Source organism: Mchenga conophoros, linkage group LG4 (assembly GCF_057382185.1).
Source record: "Mchenga conophoros isolate Kocher_MC1m ecotype Shallow Benthic linkage group LG4, M_conophoros_male_GT1.1, whole genome shotgun sequence".
In the NCBI taxonomy this organism is placed as follows: Eukaryota; Metazoa; Chordata; class Actinopteri; order Cichliformes; family Cichlidae; genus Mchenga; species Mchenga conophoros.
This window is the reverse complement of record NC_140529.1, coordinates 33551096-33572007: the sequence shown is the minus strand read 5'-3', so window position 1 is coordinate 33572007 and position 20912 is coordinate 33551096. Positions and strand designations below refer to the sequence as shown.

The 20912-nt window shown below is 41.8% G+C and overlaps 2 protein-coding genes across 2 annotated transcripts; one reads left to right on the top strand and one right to left on the bottom strand.

The window, feature by feature from the left end:
- Positions 1-13: 13 nt before the first annotated feature.
- On the bottom strand, positions 14-5962 carry asb16 (ankyrin repeat and SOCS box containing 16). The gene is made up of 7 exons (XM_085271942.1): positions 5232-5962; positions 4735-5076; positions 4387-4654; positions 3635-4043; positions 3440-3523; positions 1107-1217; positions 14-1019 (listed from the first exon to the last, which is right to left on the bottom strand). The coding sequence occupies exons 2-7, from the start codon at positions 5069-5071 to the stop codon at positions 834-836; spliced, it is 1395 nt and encodes a 464-aa protein (XP_085128068.1). The 5' UTR covers positions 5072-5076; positions 5232-5962; the 3' UTR covers positions 14-833.
- Positions 5963-5972: 10 nt separating this feature from the next.
- Positions 5973-20642, top strand: hrob (homologous recombination factor with OB-fold). The gene is made up of 10 exons (XM_085271941.1): positions 5973-6213; positions 6383-6433; positions 6571-7551; positions 7752-7835; positions 8367-8501; positions 10695-10803; positions 15870-15955; positions 16045-16167; positions 16312-16525; positions 17498-20642. The coding sequence occupies exons 1-10, from the start codon at positions 6202-6204 to the stop codon at positions 17551-17553; spliced, it is 1851 nt and encodes a 616-aa protein (XP_085128067.1). The 5' UTR covers positions 5973-6201; the 3' UTR covers positions 17554-20642.
- Positions 20643-20912: the final 270 nt, after the last annotated feature.

The window sequence follows — 20912 nt, the reverse complement described above, 5'->3', positions numbered from 1 at the left end:
GGGCCAGCGGAGTGGGCGCGTGTTTTGGAAACTGTTTGCGCGCCCATTGCTCCACTTCTATGATACAACGTAAATAAATACATAACTGTAGTTTTTTTGAAAACAGTTTTATTGTTACATCGTTGTTAGTTGTTTATTTGAAAATATTTAAATATTTTATTAATTTATATATAACAGCACCTAAGAAAAAAACTAATCCTATGATTTGTATGGCCCAAAGTTGTTCGTAGGTTCAGTATTCACAAAGGATTCAAAACGAAATCAATTAATTAAATGAAAAAATATGTGAACTCTGTGTTAGCCCTGTAATAGCCTGGCGACTGGTGGGTCCAGTGTGTACCCAGTCTCTGCCCCATGAGAGCTGAGAGAGGCGACAACGAGCATTTCAAACTTCCTCTGACATTAACATCAGGAGAAAAACTGCACCAGGAGCTTCTTTTCATTGACTTCTCTGTCTGCAGCTCCTTCTTCATTACTTCCATGAACATTTCGTATACACATATAGCACCAACTAATCCAAATCAACAGTAAATAGCCCGAAACTTCTTAGAACTTCATCTGAACGTTTTCTTGGTTATTCTCTTCCCCATGAACAAATAAAACCATTAAATGTGTCTGAATTTCACAAACAACAATTGTTAGTTTAAAATAGTATCACAAACATGTCATTTAAATCTAATTTACATACATTTGTGTTCTTCAGTGCAACTATTTTTGTAAAGTCAAGTAACACGCTCATTTCTATCATATGTATCTCAGGGTCACCACCTGAAAACCCCTGAAATCTAAAATAATATAAGTTTCCAATGAGGCAAGATACACAATATGTACAGTCAGAAGAGCGTGCCATCATTACAGAGCAACAAATAATCCCTTACACAGCTGGGAATGTCCAGTTTGCTGACAACTGAGTGACACTGGGCTCCTAAATGCTGACGTAAAGCACACCGACAGAGATGCTGCAGAGAGCGAGGCTGAGCACTTCGCTGACGCACCAACTGGAAGAAAGACCGATGCTCCTGAGGCAGGGAGGTAGAAACAGAAACACTACAGTGCTGAAGGTAAACAAGCAGAGGAGAGTAGATTTAACACTGCGGAGAGCTCACCTCATATATCTCAGCAGACACAGCATCCATCCATTCACAGGGCGGGAGGTGGGGGTACGAGTTCAGCAGCACCTCGACAGTGGCCAGGGAGAGCACACACTGCTTCAGCATCTGCAAATAAAACACTGCTTGTAAAATTTGACAGTAACTAATTAATCATTCAATAGCTTATTACATTTAAGTGATGTTATTTTGGAAATAAAACATGTTACTTTATGAATTTTATGTCATATGGTACCAATAACTATTACATGCTGATGACACTGGTGTCACAGTCCATGTTTTTTGCTGTGTATTTGTTAAGTTTTTGTTTCCTGTTTTGATTTAAATGACGTTTTTCTCATTCTGCACATTTTTCCAGAGTCTCCTGTGTTTCTTTGACTTCCTCTGTTTTGTCTGTGCTTTAGTTTCCTTGTCTTCCTAATCTGTTCCAGCCCTGGGCCATGCCCGGCCTCGCATCCTATGACAGCTGAGAGACGCTCTATTAAAGATTCACCTCTTCTCTATTTCACCTGCTTCTGCTGAGCATATTTAGGTCCCATCTACAACTGACACATAAGGGCCCCACCCACTTTATTAGGTACACTTTGCTTCTCATGTGTTGAACTCCGTTTTGCCTTCAGAAGTGCCTTAATTCTTCATCTCACAGATTCAACAAAGCACTGAATACATTCAGTGGAGAATTTGGTCCATGTAGAAATGATGACACGATGCAGTTGCTGCAGATATGTCACCTTCACATCCACCACGTCCCAGAAGTTCTCTATTGGATTGAGATCTGGTGACTTTAAAGGCCATTTGAGTACAGTAACATCACTGTCACGTTTAAGGAGTTGATGAGTGGCAACCGGCATGGTTTCTGCTGCTGGAGCCCATGGGTGTCCAACTCCAGGCCTCAAGGGCCAGTCTCCTGCAGGTTTTAGATGTGTCCTTGATCCAACACAGCTGATTTAAATGGCTAAATTGCCTCCTCAACATGTCTTGAAGTTTTCCAGAGGGCTGGTAATGAACTAATCATTTGATTCAGGTGTGTTGACTTAGGGTAATATTTAAAACCAGGACCTTGAGCCTGGAGCTGGACACCCCTACTCGAGCCCATCTGCTTCATGGTTTGATCTGTTATGCATTTACAGATACTCGTCTGCACACCTTGGTTGTAACAGGTGGTTATTTGAGTTTCTCGATTACCTGGTTTCCATCAGCTCTTCTGAGCTATGACATAAATGAGATATTTTCTCCCACAAAACTGATGCTCACTGGATATTTTCTCTTTTTCAGATCATTTTCTGTAAACACTGGTTGTGTGAGATGAACGGTTTGGAAGCATCAGACCACACTGGCACAAACAATCACGCCACCTTCAAAGTAATTTAAATCACCTTTCTTCCCCATTCTGTTTGAACTCTAGCATTTTTACCATGTCTTCATGCGTAAATGCACTAAGTTGCTGATGAGTAGACATTTGCATTCTTAAACAGGTATACCTAATAAAGTGGCAGGTGTATTTATATAATTGTTCACACTATATCAAATATTTGATCTTGTGAAGGTTTCATCACTAATCACTGAGTCTATTCTCAGCTCAGGCATGTCAAACATAATGAAAGTCAGAGATGTGCATAACTTTCTTTAGCAGCAATAGAGAGCCTGGTTTCACTCCTGACTTCTCATATTTGAACATAAACCATGATCTTTCCCTAAATGAAAGAGGTAGTAAAAACGAAACTAAAGAAAGGCCGAAACAGGAAGCAAACTGCAGACTACAGCGTCTCAGCCGTCTTCTTTCAGCCAGCACACTAGCTTACTTATATGCTGTTTAAAACAAGTATTATAAACCCAACTTGCAGCTTTATAAAAGTCAGGATTTCTTGAAATGGAGAGAAAGACTTAATTTGAATAAAAAGGACATATTGACATTATTCCTTTTTTCCATGTTCACTTTTTGCTTTTTACGTTCTCACTAACTTTGTTGGTTTTGTCTAATTTTAAAGTGTTTACATTTTTTTATTTACATATTTTGTTGCAGATTTACAAAAATGTAGATAGACCCCCCCCATCTAATATTTCATAATGTTTTTTTCTTGTTTGTTTCTACTCTTCAGACTTTGACATGTATTAATATTTCATTTAAAGATTGTTTTGTTTTTTACAATCCCTGATGTAGTACTTATCTAAGCCTTACGTATTTTGAAATTGTTGCCTCATGAAGTTTCATCACCACACTGACAGCACTGGCATGGAGTCAGTGTTGTCAGTGTGCGCGCATTAGATAACACTACAATTTACATGCAGCAGTTCTCACATTCCCTCACAGCGTGGCTGTTTGATCAAACCTTTGGTGAAACAGGCTTAGCTCCGTGGTTCAGAAGTGATCGTGCAATTGCTTCAGGTTGCTGGTCCGGGAAATCTTCTACCACCTTAAAAACCAAACAGAAAAGTTTTTATCTGAATGCTCAAACTTAAAAATGTGTTTCTGTGTTTGCAATGCTAAATAGTACTTTGTTGCTCTTATACATAGCATCTGCTACCTGCAGCAAACAGTCCATGGCTGTGTATCCTGCACAGTTGGTGACATCAGCCTTGGCCCCATGCTGCAGGAGGAGGTCTACAATCCTGGGGCAGCAGTTTGCACAGGCGTTGTGCAGTGGAGTGTGCTGCTTCCTGCCTGCAGTTCGAGCATCGGCTCCTGCGTCCAGAAGCTTCTGAACCACACGAAGATAGCGTCCGGCCTCAGATGGTCTCTCGGCTCCGGAGCATGCAGCGTTCAGAGGGGTCTCGCCCTCTCGATTTGTGGCTAACACATCAGCTCCGTGGCTAAGAAAGAGCTGGACGTGCTCTTCGAGGCCTCGCCGAGCAGCCACATGCAGAGGTGTGAGTCTCGACTCCCTGGTCCTCACATTGACCTCTGCACCTCCTTCTAAAAGCAGCTCAGCGCAGCTTTAAAGAATAGTACATTTACTGGTCACGACATGCACAATATCTACATTCAGTCCATAAGAAATCCATCTCCCTCAGATATTTTTCATAATATCTCAGAAATGTTTTTTTTCCTGGCTCACTAGATTTGTATTATTACATTACATTCTATTAAACTACGTTGGGTTTTTTTGTTGTTGTTTTTTTACCGCAGTTGAGAAAATAGCCTTTAAAGGACATTTTTCATATAAGACAAGATTAATATAAAGCTTTGCTTCAGCTACTCCTTGGCAACAATACCCTCTGCTGAATATTTCTGCTTAAGCACAATAAGAATAAAGTCGTCAGCTTTTTTAGCACTTACTGGAATGACTGGGCAGAGGTACAGAGGTGAAGAGGGGCACTGCCATCTGCAGCCAACAGATCAGGCTCTGCTCCATGAGAGAGCAGCAGCTGGACACAAATAGAATGGCCACCTATGCAGGCATCGTGGAGGGCTGTGTTGCCTCCAGGGTCAGCGTTCACCTCCGCCTCACGAAACAGCAGCTCCTCCACACATGCTGTGTGTCCTCTGCTGGCAGCCAGACGTAAGGCTGAGGTCTGTTTCACCGTGGAGCTCATGGTCCACATGCCTGGCGGAAGAAGGAAAAGGGAGTTCATTCAATTAAAGCGTTTATAGAAGATTAAAAGATAGAGATCTGTAAAGTCATACCCATCTCTGGAGCCCACACCATCTCCTCATGCACCGTCTCCATCAAGGCATTGACCATAGCAGGGTCCTTCAGCACTGCATACACTCCTTTCATGTCCCCGCACATGAAGGTGTTGTGGACGGCAGTGTCTCTGCACTTCACCTGGGGCGGAGGGGCCCTGACTTCCTGGAGCCGCTGCTGACGGGGAGGAGGCCTTGGGGCCCGAGGCAAAGGCGCTCTAGTCATGGCTCTCCTGTGAGCCAGTGCCCGCCGTGCATCCTCCCATTCCTGAAACGCCTGCTCCAGTCTCAGAGAGCGCAGTGAAGTAGAGGTAAATGGGAATGTGTCCTTTGACATGGGGCCTTAAAGTCAAAACACAGGTTTAAAAGTACTGATTTCATGCCATTTTCCAGTTTTATCACAGCAGAACATTAACACATTCACCCCGCTAAAGCCAGCCTCTGAAGCACTGGTAAGTACTGTTTACTGAAAATAGCAACATGCAGCGTTTACTCACCCTTTAATGGAACAGCTGTGAGTGACAGGAGTCCAAGCAGAGGTCAACTAAATACTTTCACAGCTAGAATCAGGTTCATTTCCCTTTGAAATTAAACTATTATGAAGCGATTTCCAAATTAAATGCCCTTCCGTGGTGGCTACAGTCACAAGATTGTTGCACAAGTTCAGCACTGAATATTAATAGATCAGAACGTAAGCTGATACTAAGTGTTTCCACAGCGACCACTAGATGACAGTATCGACCCAGCATTTAGCTCTATTGCGGTCATGAACGCCAAAGAGCATAGAAGTATCAAGATAATCTATAGAAATCAACGAGGAAGGCCACGTGATCACAACTTTAAAAAGTGAGTAAATTCATAGCGTCCCGAAATTCACGTAAGGGAAAGGTGGTAAGAAGAAAAGCCAATTTGGAGTTTATTACGAATAAACTTGATAGCTTTCACAACTACGACAGCTGTCTACCTGAACATCTACTGCTCACGAGTAAAAAAAAAGAAAATGTTTTGCTCTCTCAGAGATGATACTAGCTCGTCTGGGAGACATTACAAAATTGCTAAAGAATTTTGTCTTTTAAGAAAAAAGAGTATTTGCGTGAATCGGTTATTTTTATTAGTAAGATAGATTTGTTATTAACCACGCCGTAGCGTCGCTAAACTTGGAACAAAAACGGAGCTACATCTAATGGGAATGGGGATTGAATCATCTCGCTTCACTTCAACCTCCTTTGTAAAAACATTCCTTACGTCATCACGTCGTGTTTGAACGTGGCGGCGCGATACCAAGCAGTACAGCCCAGATAAACTTTACCTGTAGCTAGCAAGCTAGTCTCACTTAACTGTAGTTAAAAAGGAAAAGAAATAGCAGAGATCATATTTGTAAGCCGGCATTAAATGGCAATTAATGTCTTACAAAGTCTGGTATATTTGTTCAAAGTGATCAACAACGGTTTTTTATCGCGATAGCCCATGACTGCAATGGTAAGTCCAGCAAACTGAACGCAGCTGAGGCTAACTAAGCTAATACACGTTAAGTAGCTCAAATGTGTGGCATGTTTTCGAGTTTACCAGGACATATTATTACTATTATTATTATTATTGACATTTATTGGTACTCGTGCTGTGTTTTATTGTTGTGTTTGTGTTACAGACCTGTAAATTAAGTGGCCTTTTCAGCATTGGCGAGGACTTTGAAGATGAGGTAATAATCAGTAAATATAATAACACCTGATTTTATTTAACTGTCGTTTCAGGCTGCTTTCTGTCACATAATGGTCCTCCTGTTCCCTCGTAATCCCACTGTGTGTGTGTGTGTGTGTGTGTGTGTGTGTTTCCCAGGACCTGCTCGAGACAGACTGGGCTTCCTGCTCCGTGTCTGGACCAGCCAATGTGGCAGCTGCTGTGTCATCCTGTGCTCTGCGTGCCTCCTCTGTTACTCACAGAGAGCCGGAGAAAATTTGCCTCCAGCAAACTGGAGAGAGATCAGCTGCCCCGTGCAATGGCACAGCATCAGAGAGCAGCACGCACACTACTGCTACGGGACAAACTGTTGCTTTGGGGTTGAGACGGCTCTCATCTTCCTCTCATTCCCGCTCTCCTCTCCCTACTCCTTCTCCCACGTTGAATAACTCTGAGCCAAATCGGGCAACACAACAGAGTCACGCTCACGCTAAGGGGCTGCCGAAGCCCTGTGTGGCTCAGGATGACTTTGATGACTGGGATGTTGACCTAGCAGACCTGGAGGAATGTGATGGCCAAATGGGACGGATGCCTGAACCTCCTGCTCCACGTGCACCCACAGTAGAGCCTCCAGCCAAAATGCTGCGACCCTCGACCTGTGGACAGACTCAGACACTACCTGTTCGGACAGTGAGGGAGCTTAGCGCCGCATCCAAGACTTCTAGCTCCACTGGTCACAATTTGGCTCCTTTTCCACCTGTCCAACATCCAAATCCATGTCCTGCTTTCCCATTAGCCCCTCCACAGAAGTCTGACGTTTTCCGTGGCTTCACTGCAACTTCTCCAGCCCTGAGCTCTTTTTCCAGGACGGTTAACAAACCTCAGCAGCCACAGAAAACATGTACAACTCCAAGACCCTCCTCTCAGCCCCGCAACCTCTTTGATACAGTCTCCCCGGCACCTCCTTCCTCCCCCTCTCCCTCTGTGAACTCTCATCCTCTTCACACGCCAGTACTCACCAATCGCCTGGTCCAGCTAGTCTCTGCCTCCAATAAGCTTCCCAAGAAGAGGCCTCGCTCAGAGCCACGCCAGCCCAGGACCCGGCGCTTCCCTGGTCCAGCTGGGCTTCTGCCACAGCAGGTTGGTCTCATGTGATGCTGATGCACTCTCTCCTAATCTGGCTTTCTGCAAATGAAAGCACAAGCACGGTCAAGCCAAGGCAAAGATGCCTGAGTAGAACTCAGAAAGAAAATGAATTAGTTATGTGTTCTGTTTTGGGTTTTTTTTTGTTTTTATTTCCCACCTTGCTGGCATATAGTGATTTAAATTTCCTCTCTCAGCCTCAGGGTCAGAACCTGGATGAGATTGTGGTTTCTGTTCCTCAGACTCCTGCCCATGGGGCTGTGGCTCGACTACCAAGTCAGGTAAATAAAGCAGGGTTTTTTTTCCCATCTTTTCTATCACTGTTGCACCTTCAAAAGCAGACGAGATTACAGAAAAGGCTTGAAAATGCCAGGTGTCCACACGGTGTGAGGCCAGTAAATCATGAACAGATTTTGTATTGGCCACATGGAGGCAGCGGAAATGAATGACTAAAACAGCACTGACACCACCTTATGAGCTGACATGGAAAAGAGCTGCCTATTTACACATCCAGCTTGTTAATAGTCCCCTGATGTCAAGTGCAGTATTCTCTCACTTTTGCTCTCCTGAAGGAAACATCTGGCACATCAGCTGCTTAATGCTCCACTCTGTTCAACAGCTAGTCTACGTAGGACGAGTAGCTGCCTGCCAATTTGTGCATTGTTTGTACAGGATGCAGTACTCTACATAACACTATTTACAGTTATTTGTGTGAAATATTAATTAGAGCCACTTGGAAGAACCAGCAAAGGTCAAGAATTCCATTTATAGTGTCGCTGTATGTTTGTGGGTGTAAAAACTTTATGTTAAAGGCTTCCAGCTCACAGACTGAGGAAGAAGAGTTCAGTGGCGGTGCCTGGGCAGCGATGAAGATGGAGATGGGATTGGATGAGAGGCATCCATCATGTTTCCTGCACTCCTACAGTGTGGTCATGGTGCTTCGCAAGGTGAGCTGACAACGTCGTTACACAAATGGAGAAGAAGTCCCACTCGTACTGTTTATTCAAGCGCTGTCTAATATTTAGGTCAAGCCTCTTTACAAGTTATGTGTCTTCACACCACAACGGCCCGTTTGCCGCCGTTGGAGGTCTATTGGCATAATCAGGACAAATGACGGCGCTGTCCTGGAGGTGTTGTGTAATTATAAACAGTACGATCGCTCATCAGTCACACTAATGGGGACTCTGCTGTCGCTCTCCTGTAGCTGTGTGTGAAGGGCCGCCAGTGTGAAGTAGCTTTGAGTGGCAGTCATTTTGAAACCTTACACGGTGGTTTCTGCTGTGTTTGCTTGTCACTGGCTCCATTTAACAGGAGCAGAGTCGGTGGCAGGACGCTGGATAAGCTCGCTCAGGTTAAGCCGTTGACGTGAATGTCAGCTTCCCCAAATCCTTGTTTTTCGTGAATAAACAAATGACCACACTGCCTCAATGTGTTCTAACAAATGCAGTGTAAAGAAAGGTTGATCTCAAGAGGAAATCCTGCTCACTGCTGTGTATTTACTTCCATCAGTATATCTTCGTAACACCAGATTTGTGTCGAGGGTTAATTTAAAAACTGAGGTTAATCAGTAGGTTGGTACACTGGAGAAGATTTGATATCATTTGTAAAGTTTCTTTCAAAGCATCAGGTTATCATAGATTATCGGAATGACTGAACACTTACAGTTTATCTAAAGTAAATAAGGCTGGGTTTTTAATCCCGTGCAAACACTTGCAGACAGCTGTGGACATCACAGATGATTAGTTGTTCCTATTCCACTTGAGGGACGCTTGCACAGCTGGCGACCTTGCAGTTTTGGCACATTGGAGGGCACATGGATGTCCACATGAAGAGATTCAAACAGACCCTCGCATTCTAGTTGATGTCAAAAGTATTACACCCACATGAGGCACTTTTAAGCAACTCCAAACCCTGTACCTTCAGCACTTGCGTAAAAGACAACATGTGGCTTTGCACAGAAGTCAAACCCCTCCTGGACAATATGATGCCATATTTTCACCCAGTCACAGTGCACTTTGCACTCTCTTTACGGCAGTGCTGTGAATTAAAGCGAATGTGGTTTAAATTCAACACCACGCTGCATCAGCAACACTGAAGTTTTTAAACTGGCCGTCACTGAGAGAAGGAAGGCTGCAAATATACTCGGGCTTTCTCTTGCTTTGTGCTCACAGCCACCAAAACATCAGAGGCCACACTCAAACAAGGTAAAAAGCAATAATTCTGTCCATTTGCGAGGCATCCTGGCTGGCCGTTTACGGTGCCAAGTCCCCAGCCGCCTCCCAGAAACCAACCTTCATGTTTATGTCCCTGTAAATTTTAAATTGCACATCCTACAGCTGCAGGTAGTCCACTGCCAAAATAAAATTTCCTCCATGCTGTTATATTGCAGAAGCATTTTGTTGGATAAACAAGCGTAATTCTGCCCCAGAACCTCAAAAGATGATTTTTTTTTATTTTATTCATTTAGGGTTTTTTTTTATCTTTGTGGGAGACGAGCGTGTTCTTGATTTGTGTGCACAGCCAGCAGTTGTCTGGGCTTGCACTTGCCCACTGTACTACCAGCCAATCAGCCCAGCTAGACCTCCGGTCCTCCGACTCTTCCCATCGAAAATGTAATAAATAGTGCAGGTGGTAGGCTCTTATGTGAAAAGCCCATTATCCCTGATGTGCTGATAGATTTAGAGCTTAAATTTGAAGATTTAGAAAAAGAATCTGAAATTGCACACAAGAGTTCTTAAAATTCAGTATCCAATTGGAGCACAGAACATGTGTTTACACAATTAAAAACAAACAAACAGTTGATTCGGTTATTTTCTTATAATACTAACATTAAATATATATGTGAGTAAAATGTGTGCCATGAAATCAGACTGTCATCACACAATCCTCAGCTGAATTATTTAGCTTCCATGTTTTTCTTAACACTTAATTGTGTTCTGTTTTCTACTGTATTCAACATAGAAATGCTTCAGACCCATTTTATAAGAAAGAATTAGATATTTTTGCTTGAACCATTACTAAAAAGATGAATGATCAACTTTTTATATTTAATCTGTTAATCCATTAATTATTTAGCAATATTGTTAGCAAAAGTTATCGTGTGTGTGTGTCTGTGTGTGTATTTTCCCTCTTCTTGTTAGGCTGCACTGAAACAGCTGGTCAGAAATAAAGTTCCAAACATGGCTGTGCTTCTGAAGAGCATCGTCCACACGCATACTGATGCCAAGGCAGTGTTTAAGGACCCGACAGGTAACAGACAAACCCGGACACACTCAGTCTTAAAATAAATACAGGGAGTGCAGAATTATTAGGCAAATGAGTATTTTGTCCACATCATCCTCTTCATGCATGTTGTCTTACTCCAAGCTGTATAGGCTCGAAAGCCTACTACCAATTAAGCATATTAGGTGATGTGCATCTCTGTAATGAGAAGGGGTGTGGTCTAATGACATCAACACCCTATATCAGGTGTGCATAATTATTAGGCAACGTCCTTTCCTTTGGCAAAATGGGTCAAAAGAAGGACTTGACAGGCTCAGAACAGTCAAAAATAGTGAGATATCTTGCAGAGGGATGCAGCAGTCTCAAAATTGCAAAGCTTCTGAAGCGTGATCATCAAACAATCAAGCGTTTCATTCAAAATAGTCAACAGGGTTGCAAGAAGCGTGTGGAAAAACCAAGGCGCAAAATAACTGCCCATGAACTGAGAAAAGTCAAGCGTGCAGCTGCCAAGATGCCACTTGCCACCAGTTTGGCCATATTTCAGAGCTGCAACATCACTGGAGTGCCCAAAAGCACAAGGTGTGCAATACTCAGAGACATGGCCAAGGTAAGAAAGGCTGAAAGACGACCACCACTGAACAAGACACACAAGCTGAAACGTCAAGACTGGGCCAAGAAATATCTCAAGACTGGTTTTTCTAAGGTTTTATGGACTGATGAAATGAGAGGGAGTCTTGATGGGCCAGATGGATGGGCCCGTGGCTGGATTGGTAAAGGGCAGAGAGCTCCAGTCCGACTCAGACGCCAGCAAGGTGGAGGTGGAGTACTGGTTTGGGCTGGTATCATCAAAGATGAGCTTGTGGGGCCTTTTCGGGTTGAGGATGGAGTCAAGCTCAACTCCCAGTCCTACTGCCAGTTTCTGGAAGACACCTTCTTCAAGCAGTGGTACATGAAGAAGTCTGCATCCTTCAAGAAAAACATGATTTTCATGCAGGACAATGCTCCATCACACGCGTCCAAGTACTCCACAGCGTGGCTGGCAAGAAAGGGTATAAAAGAAGAAAAACTAATGACATGGCCTCCTTGTTCACCTGATCTGAACCCCATTGAGAACCTGTGGTCCATCATCAAATGTGAGATTTACAAGGAGGGAAAACAGTACACCTCTCTGAACAGTGTCTGGGAGGCTGTGGTTGCTGCTGCACGCAATGTTGATGGTGAACAGATCAAAACACTGACAGAATCCATGGATGGCAGGCTTTTGAGTGTCCTTGCAAAGAAAGGTGGCTATATTGGTCGCTGATTTGTTTTTGAATGTCAGAAATGTATATTTGTGAATGTGGAGATGTTATATTGGTTTCACTGGTAAAAATAAATAATTGAAATGGGTATATATTTGTTTTTTGTTAAGTTGCCTAATAATTATGCACAGTAATAGTCACCTGCACACACAGATATCCCCCTAAAATGGCTAAAACTAAAAACTACTTCCAAAAACATTCAGCTTTGATATTAATGAGTTTTTTGGGTTCATTGAGAACATGGTTGTTGTTCAATAATAACATTATTCCTCAAAAATACAACTTGCCTAATAATCCTGCACTCCCTGTATGATGATTCATTGTGAATCAATTACAATGCTCGACTCTAGTAGAGCACTTGAGCCTCAAAGCAAACTTCGGTAGGGAAAAGAAACAGGAAAGCGTGTTAACTAGTGCTGAACCATGGGAGCAGAGGAGCTGCGAGCTTTTTCCTGCACATTTGACATTTGCTCACTGGGAGCTCGCCTGATTGAGCTCCACGAGGTACGAGAGCAGAGTTCAGCTATTGTAACACGCTTGATTGCGTGCACACATACACACACATGTACACACACCCCGTCTTGCCCAAACAGCAGGATGCCTCTTTCTTCCCACCGCTCGTTTCCTCTCCCGCTCTTTCTTAAACCTTTCCCCCCACTTTTGTCTGCTGCACCTCTAAGCTGAGTCGGTTGCCATGGCCCCCAGAGAGCAGCCACATGAGGTGAACTGATTATCATCACTCAGGAGTGGATGTTGCTCTCAACACCGGACTTAAGTGCTTATTAGTGATTCAATTGCCACAGATTGGCATCAGTAGTGGGCGGGTATTAAGTGCTTCTGACACCACAAGAAACTGTTTGCTTAGTCATGTGACCCTGACCTGCTGGAAGGTTCTTTGCTTTTTACCCAGCAGACAGTGTTATCTGAGAAGCTGCTAACAGCGCACGCTTAACATCCACTAGTGCTGGGGGGAAAAAAACAAGCTGAGGAGAAATTAATCAACATATTAGTATCTTAATCATTTATCATTAACAAAAAATATTGGGCTTTCATCATAATGTGTGTGTATGTATAAGTATGAAAAATGGGGATTCAAACACTTGCTTCTGGTGAGTGATGAACTCTTTCATGTCGCTGCCGATCCCTCGAGCCTCCATTTGTGGACTTTTTGCAGTTTAAAATGGGTAAAATATTCCTAATGTGTACATAAACACGACTCGGTGCGTATGACAGCAGTCTGGTGGTGGAAAAAAACGGAAACGCGGATCTTTAGATCACGTTCTTGACAGCAGAGTCTGCTGTGGATTTAGGTGTCATTCTGAGCTTCAGGAAAGTTTTTCACTATTTTCTGATATTTTTATATTTGTATGAAAACAGAAGAACCATATCTGGGAGATGCTGATGAGGATCTTTAGATGCAGCTTAGCTGTCTAATAAACATGCAGTTTTATTCTTATGAGTTTGAAGAAGGAAGCTGTGGTGTTAAAAGGTTTTTATTCCAGGCTTGTTCTGAAGCTCTCAATACAATCTCGGATTTATTCAGAGTGACACACTGTTCATATTCTTTTTTTCTTTCTTTCTTTTTGGCTTTCCTGTTGTGTTTTTGATTTTGTTTTTTTGCCCAAACCGTTACACTAAATATGTCAGAAAGTTTATGGAAATGTGTGCAAAATGCTGCTGTCTCTGGTTTCTTTTGGAAATTTCCGTCAAACGTGAATATTTGAATCCTCTTGGGTTTGAATATTTACCCGGAATAATCACATCACAAAGTGTGGAAAAAGCTTTCCTACATTGTTAGAAATGTGGATTGGCTTGCAAAACTTTGGGTTACTGTGAATAGCTAGGCATGTAAAATGTGACCTGATTCTTCCATTTATTTATTTACATTTATTTTTTATTTTTTTAAACTTCACACTCAGTTTCCTGTTTTAGTTTCAAAATGGCCAAAAAAAGACCCAAAGCAAATTATGGGGCATCCTAGATGGTTGACTCTTAATAATGTCCTTTGGTGTGCATCACGGCATGGAGAGACTTTTGGTAGAGACCTTTCTCTCTGTTGCTACTGCAGAAGGCATCTGTGCTTATGATTGTCTGTTTTTGTCCTGAGTTTTGTTTGTTTTTTACAGAGATTATGATATTTTTTGTCTTCAGATTTTGCTGGTAATGAGTATAATCCAGTCTTGCTTTTGCTAAGGAAACTTTTCCAAGTGCTACTCGCTGCTGCACCCACCCTTTCTACGCCTCGTTTCAACTTCATTAGTCAAATTTTTGGTTCCTAAATGAACCAAATGAACATCTAAAATGCTTTTAGATGTTCATTTGCAAAATTTCAACTATTTTTCAGACAAAGGAGTCTGCTGTGTCTTCCCCAAGGTCTTTTGGTGTCACATGGTGATTTTGATATGAATTTCTTGTAATTAACATCAACTTGACCTTGATCTATTAACTGCTGGCTCTTTATGAACTGAAGAAACGGCTAAATGAATACACTTTGCTGTCATTTTGGAGCCTTCTCCTGCTTTGTCGGCATGAATTATTTTAACTTTCAGTGCTAGGCAGCTGGAGCTCGTAGCTAATGATTGCTGGGTCAAGGTTTCAGAGTTGGCAGAGCTGGTCGAGTTGGCAAGCAGAGTATTCATAAATCCTGCAAATTTGGATCACTTGAGGGGTTTACGGAGTTTCCTGTGGCTCAAGATACTTTTTACCTGTCTGAATTACTGCTGAACACACAAACTGCTCAGGAGCCGGTTATGTTCCAAGTTTCACTTTAAAATTGAGTACAAGTGCAGTGTTTTCACTGATTGTTTTAAGCGCATTATAGATTCTCTGCTTTCCAAAGATGTTTTATATGTGCACATTGTTAAGTTGCACCTTAGTAAAACCATTGAATGAAACGCTAATTGTGCATTAAATTCTCACAAGACTGTATTCGTTAATCTGCTGTCGAGTTTCTTTAACACTGCTGGAACGGCCACTATTAGAATTATATTTATTTTTACCTGGTGCTAAATCTCTGGTCTTCAGTATCATCTTAACTGCAACAGTGTTGCATTTTACTGTTATTTTTTTTTAATGTTCTTTATCTATTTATCATCACCTGATAAGCTCTCTGATTGTAGTAGGGACGCTCATAGGGATCGTTTTGTGGATAAGAGTCGTGATGTATGTAATGCCCGGTTTTATGAGAGCGTCACACAGGGCGGGAAGCAGAAAGCCTGGCGTAACAGTGAAAGGTTTTAGGTTTTGTTGAGCCAGCTACAGCAAAGAAAGCCTGGCTGTGTTGAACTTCCCTTGGAGTAATACTCCTTTGGGTATTATATAACCTGGTAGCAGCAGATTAAAAGGAATCTTTCATCTTTACCTTTATGCTGTTTGGGGGTCAGTTTGTCTTCTACTCAAATGTGAATAGAAGGAAAAGAAATTCTGACTGGTATCTTTTTGTGAATTCTCCATGTTTTCTTCTTATCTTGTGCAAATGTGCACACTCACATGCACATTAAAGTGAGAGCTTTCATGCCATTTCATTGAATTATCAGACTTTTTGGTGGTTGCCTGTCCAGAAAATAAAAAAAATTATTGCTAGATTAATAAAAAAAGAAGGTAAATAATGAAGCGTTTCATACATTTTGATCATAAAATGCAGATTATGGATAAAAACATTTGTATTCAAGAAGGAAAGTGAAAAAGTGAGGATGTGTTTATGCAGCTAAAATGTATCTTTTGTGAGAAGTTATGAGTAGTTGTGTGTGTTTAAATGTTTTTTGTACTTCTTTATAATGCTTTGGACTGAAGGGGAGATTCAGGGAACTATTCATCGGCGTCTTTTAGAGGACAGAGCAGAGGAGCTTAAGGTCGGGGCTGTGCTGCTGCTCAAACAAGTAAGGCATACCGCCCACAATCGTATAACTATAGTGTTGTATCTGAGTTATACAGTGGTTACAAATCAGTTTCTTACTTCTGTGAACAGGTGGGTGTGTTTTCCCCCTCCCATCGTAACCATTACCTGAATGTAACTTCCAATAACCTGCTGAGGATCTACGCTGCTGATGGAGTCAGTCTGACCTCCACTCAGCTTCCCCCTCTGGTCCTGGTGAGCAGGATGGCTGCTGCTGAAAATAAGATTAGCACGTCTACATTCCAAGAAATACAAAAACATATTTACTTTTTTTCTTTTTAGATATATGTCCTGTCAACCTGTCATCAGTCCCTTTGAAACATATTCATTCTTTTCTAGGAGCCGATGTTGCTGTCACCCACTCAGTCTCCCGGTGTCCTTCGGGAGCCAGTTTCCTGCATGCAGCTGATGTTTGATGAAGAGGATGACGAGGGAAAAGATTGGGAAAGACACACAGAGCGAGAGGGAGACCCTCGAGCCCCTGTAGACAGTGGCAGAGGCTCCCTGGAGCGTGGTGGGAGCACAGCACCACAGGAGCCAAGCTGGGATGCAGGTGGGGCACATGCAGTAACACTTGCAGACAGGGAGAAAAGAGCTTAGTACAAACAACACTTGTAGAGAAGCAGAAGAGAGATTAATTCTTCTCACATCGTGAGCTCGCCTGCTGTCGCTCTGAAATATAAGGAGTTATTTTCCGAATAAAACATTAATGATGTTTGGTCATTGGCATTTGACTGCAATTCTGAAACCCTATCAGTCATAGCCTGATTTGTTTTTAAACTGTTTTTGTTTTTTTTTGTTTTTTTTGTCTGATGAGCAAATATTTATCTCATATCTAAAAATGATATGATGCAAAAAGGCAAGCCATGTTTAGGATTCTTAGTCCCAGAATTTTACCTCAATTTGCCTAAATGACAAACACAGTGACTGTCTTTGGAGGACAAATCCTAAGAAATCCACAGCTGAGAATTTCCATGCAGAAATGTGAAATGTTAGCATCTTAGGCTGATCAACATCTAGCTATGGTCTAAAATTCTGGAGCGCAGTCTAAAAACCAATAATAGCAATGACATCCAGTGGTCACAGGGGGTGCTGTTTGAGCTCCAGCTCCTCCCGCCCACGTGTTGAAAGAACAAACTGAATTGCTTCCAGTGGTCACAGCAGCTCACTGCCTCGATGCATGCGAGCAGGAAAACTGGATTAAAATGCTATATTCAAACTGTTTATTCTACAAATCCGTTATGATGCCGTCATGGCCTTTGATCTGGCATCACCATCAAATCACTCTTTGCATTTTGCATTTGCAGCAGCACCTAATAAAAAATGCATTGCTTTGTTTTTCATCCAACTGAGTATTAGAGCATTACAAGATGAAACCAGTACCATGTGTGTTTTTTACTTAATAACTAACCCCTGATGATTGTAGTTGAAAAATTGCAATCATTGCTGTTTTGTTTTTGTTTAATCAAATGTCTGAGGCATTAAAATACTGTCTCATGTGCTGACCTGTGTGTTTGTTGCACAGATGATGACCTGGATGAACTGCTGGGAGAATTGCCCGAGGATGCCTGCAGCCTATGATGGAAACTTCACATGAAACTTTACAGACTGTCTCCCAGGACTTGCATTATGACTGACTCACCTTGCACTTCTACCCTCATTTTCCTTTTGAGTCACCTTCTAAACACTGAAATACTGGTGAAACGATGTACATGTTGTTTACTCAAAACTGTTTCAGATCTGTTTATAAATACAAACAGAGAATAGTCTTGAATTAATTTGTTGTAAGTGTGCCGATGCTTTGTATCACCGATAATTGATAAGTTGCTCGTTAGTTCCAAAAATCTGCCTCTTTTGATTTCATCTACACATCCTGTGTTCTTGTAGCGACTTTGAGCCTCTTCTATGTGCGTATTAGAGATGTTTCCCTTTTTGTTTCATTCTTATTCATTGTACCTGCTCCACTGACCTTGAAATGGAAGACTAATCTACACAGCATTGATTTACTAATTATGCAAAATGAAACCAAGGTGAGGCTGCGGCTGTTTTCCAGTTAGTTTTCAGTTTCAAAGTGGACTGGATGATTTTTTTTACGCTGCTTGTTTACGGTGCATTAAGAGGTGTATCAGAGGTTTTTGGCTTGGGATTGCGAGAGGTAGTCTGAGTCCCATGTGGTTTCCTGACCTAAGCAGTGTTTACCCAACTGTGCAGTGCATCAGGGTGGAGTCGTACTGTGACTAACAGGCTAATATGGTGGCTTTCCCGACATCTCCTCCTCAGATCCAGACTTCTTCAGCACTCCTGCCTGAGTATAACAGATTCAGGTTAATCCTCATCCTCGTTCTCATTTTGAGTATGATGCAGCTGCTCAAATTGCCTGGTTTAAGTTGAAAAGCGAGAGGGAGAGAGAACAGGGATGATGAAATGGGTTGTATTTGCAGTTTTTCAACTTAGCCGTGTGGCTTAAATAAGTACATTTACAGTGCAGTCTAAGTATTTGGACAGTTACACATGATCTGTTTGCACTCTGTTTCTGCACGTTGGATTTGTAATGGGCCAGTAAATGAGAGGAGAGAGTAATGATTTTCAGTGTAAATGTAAGGCTGATTACATTGTAGCCTGTCACTGCCCTTATGGATTAACTGATGTTTCTATCCAGACGTGATGTCCTCCTTCGATTCATTTATACTGACTTTATAAGGCAGGTTTGAGAGTGTGATCAGCGGCTCATCCAGAATAAACAGTGTCCTTTCTAGAAAGTAATCATACTGTTCAGCTTTTTGCTTTTAAATTGTTATATTGCCATTGCTGAGTATTGATCTTAAACCCTTAAACTCAGTTTGAAAACTCAGTCACCACTAAAAATATAAAACCCATTGATTCATTTAAATGTAAATAAGCATATTTGAGTAAGTCAAATTTCATTTAGGGTCTTTAAGATCAGCAGCACAAAGCGCTTCATGACAAAAATGCCAGAAAGTTCTGCAAAAGCACGTTTAAAAAGATGAGGTTTTAGCTGATATCTAAGAGATCAGTCCACAGAGCTCGGGGCTCTGTGGGGGAGAGAGTTGCAGAGTCTGGGCCACTGTTGCAAAACTCTTTGCTTTAGTTCTCAGGCTTATATGATGCATAGCCAGCAGCCCCTGATTACATGGCCTCTGGGATGATCTGGAGATGTATGCATGTAAGAGTTCACTCGTGTATGCTGGTGCTTCTCCATGCAGAGCTCTGAAAGTCAAAATCAGAATCTTAAAGTGAAATCTGAAGTTAATGGGGAGCCAGTGCAACTGAATTAGTAACAGTGTGACATGTGAGTACTAAGACTTCACCTTCGCAGTGATATTCTCTACAACCTGCATACTATTACTGTAAGGCAGTTTATACACTGTACTGTGTGTTTATGCTACCCATTCAAAGAACTATAGCTGCCAGGCTACTTTTTGAGAACCAGTCCACTGCACATGGGTTTAATAGGACCGAATGTGTGGGTTGCAAATTTGTGAATCTGGTACACTAGCCTTTTCTACAGCCACCATCAGTGCTTTCAACTTAGGTCCTAGCAATGATATGGCACTTTCCCAGGGTCAGTTTTTTGGTACTACCAATGTTTTGTAGTGGAAATGCACAAATCTGCTTTTAAATTACGCACTGGTAGAGGGATGTGAGGGCCTTGTGTATTTCGAGTGGTTTCTTGTAGAGCTAACTGAGTGGGCTTAACGAAGAGAAACGTAACTGTTTTTGTCATTTAAATCTACAAGAAATTAAACTGGTAAACTCGAAGTACAATTATTAATTTACATTAAGGAAACATTCAGTTTTTTCAGACAACAATAGATGCATATATAGTGTACAGAGCAGGAGCGGCTGTGTGGCTTCCACGTTAGTTTCGAGCAGGGCAAAACTCAGCATAAGATCAGTGGAATAAGTAACATAACAGATTGGACTAAAGCAAGGCACATCAGGTTGTTCTCAGCTAGTGAACTCTAGCGATGGCGACAGCACAGAGAGTAGGTGCAAAAAGGAAAATGGCACCATAGTGAAATGCAAGGTCTGCTACTACAGCAGATGAATCACGAGCTATCCATGCGAGTCCGTGAGAAAACAGGCGTATGGACACATAATGTGGAGGTGTAAAAGACTGAAGAAGTCTGTCCTTTAACTCTATATGCTAAGACCATAGGAGTGCAGTCTGGTTAAAAAAAAAAAAAAAGCAAACAAATGCTGGCATTGAAATAGTTGACCTGCCATTATAATCTAGCCTCAAGCTTGCTGAAAAGGGATTTTAGATTAGCCTTACTTTATCCTTTAAGGTTTATTATCTTTTCTCGTTTTGGTCCAGCTTCTATAGACATTGATCACACAAATGGATTTTGAAAAGTCACATGTACTCTAAGAATCACAGGTGGGTTTAGTCCATCTGACATGATCTGTGATCCTCTGAAAGTGTACCCGGCAAATCTCTGGTATAATAAAACAACATGTAACGTATTCAGCCAGTTTCCCAGACACTGATTACCCCTGTAGACTGGAGACTTCTTCAAGAAGGTTTTTTTCCTCCTTACCATAAATCTGAGGGACACGATACCTATGGCAAAAGACTGAAGGGACTAGAAGTCCTTCTTTTGTATTATTTTAAAACCTTAATAATTCTTTGTAGCAGAAGTAGCTTTTTCTTCTTCTTGTAGAGACCGATCTGGTTAAACGTAATGGATGCCTGTCTATGAATAGGTCCTTGCTGTGGTTAACTTAAAAAAAAAAAAAGTTTCCTTTTTTCTCCCTGTAAAATTATAGCTTCTCGGAAAGCACTTAAAATGAACCAATCCAGGGATGTAAATGCTCTTCTTACATATTCAGGGATAAGTCGTCACAAGTGAAAAGCAATCCAAGAAAAAAATAAATAAATAAATACATTTTGAGGTCCACTGCAGTAGCTCCATATA

Coding starts and splice junctions, on each gene's coding strand:
- asb16 (XM_085271942.1), bottom strand. CDS start 5,071: ATGTCAAAGGACACATTCCCATTTACCTCTACTTCACTGCGCTCTCTG. Junction 4,044..4,386: donor ACCTCTGCCCAGTCATTCCA/GTAAGTGCTAAA, acceptor TATTCTTTAAAG/CTGCGCTGAGCTGCTTTTAG. Junction 3,524..3,634: donor CCATGGACTGTTTGCTGCAG/GTAGCAGATGCT, acceptor TTGGTTTTTAAG/GTGGTAGAAGATTTCCCGGA.
- hrob (XM_085271941.1), top strand. Junction 6,434..6,570: donor GCGAGGACTTTGAAGATGAG/GTAATAATCAGT, acceptor TGTGTTTCCCAG/GACCTGCTCGAGACAGACTG. Junction 16,526..17,497: donor GGAGCCAAGCTGGGATGCAG/GTGGGGCACATG, acceptor TTTGTTGCACAG/ATGATGACCTGGATGAACTG.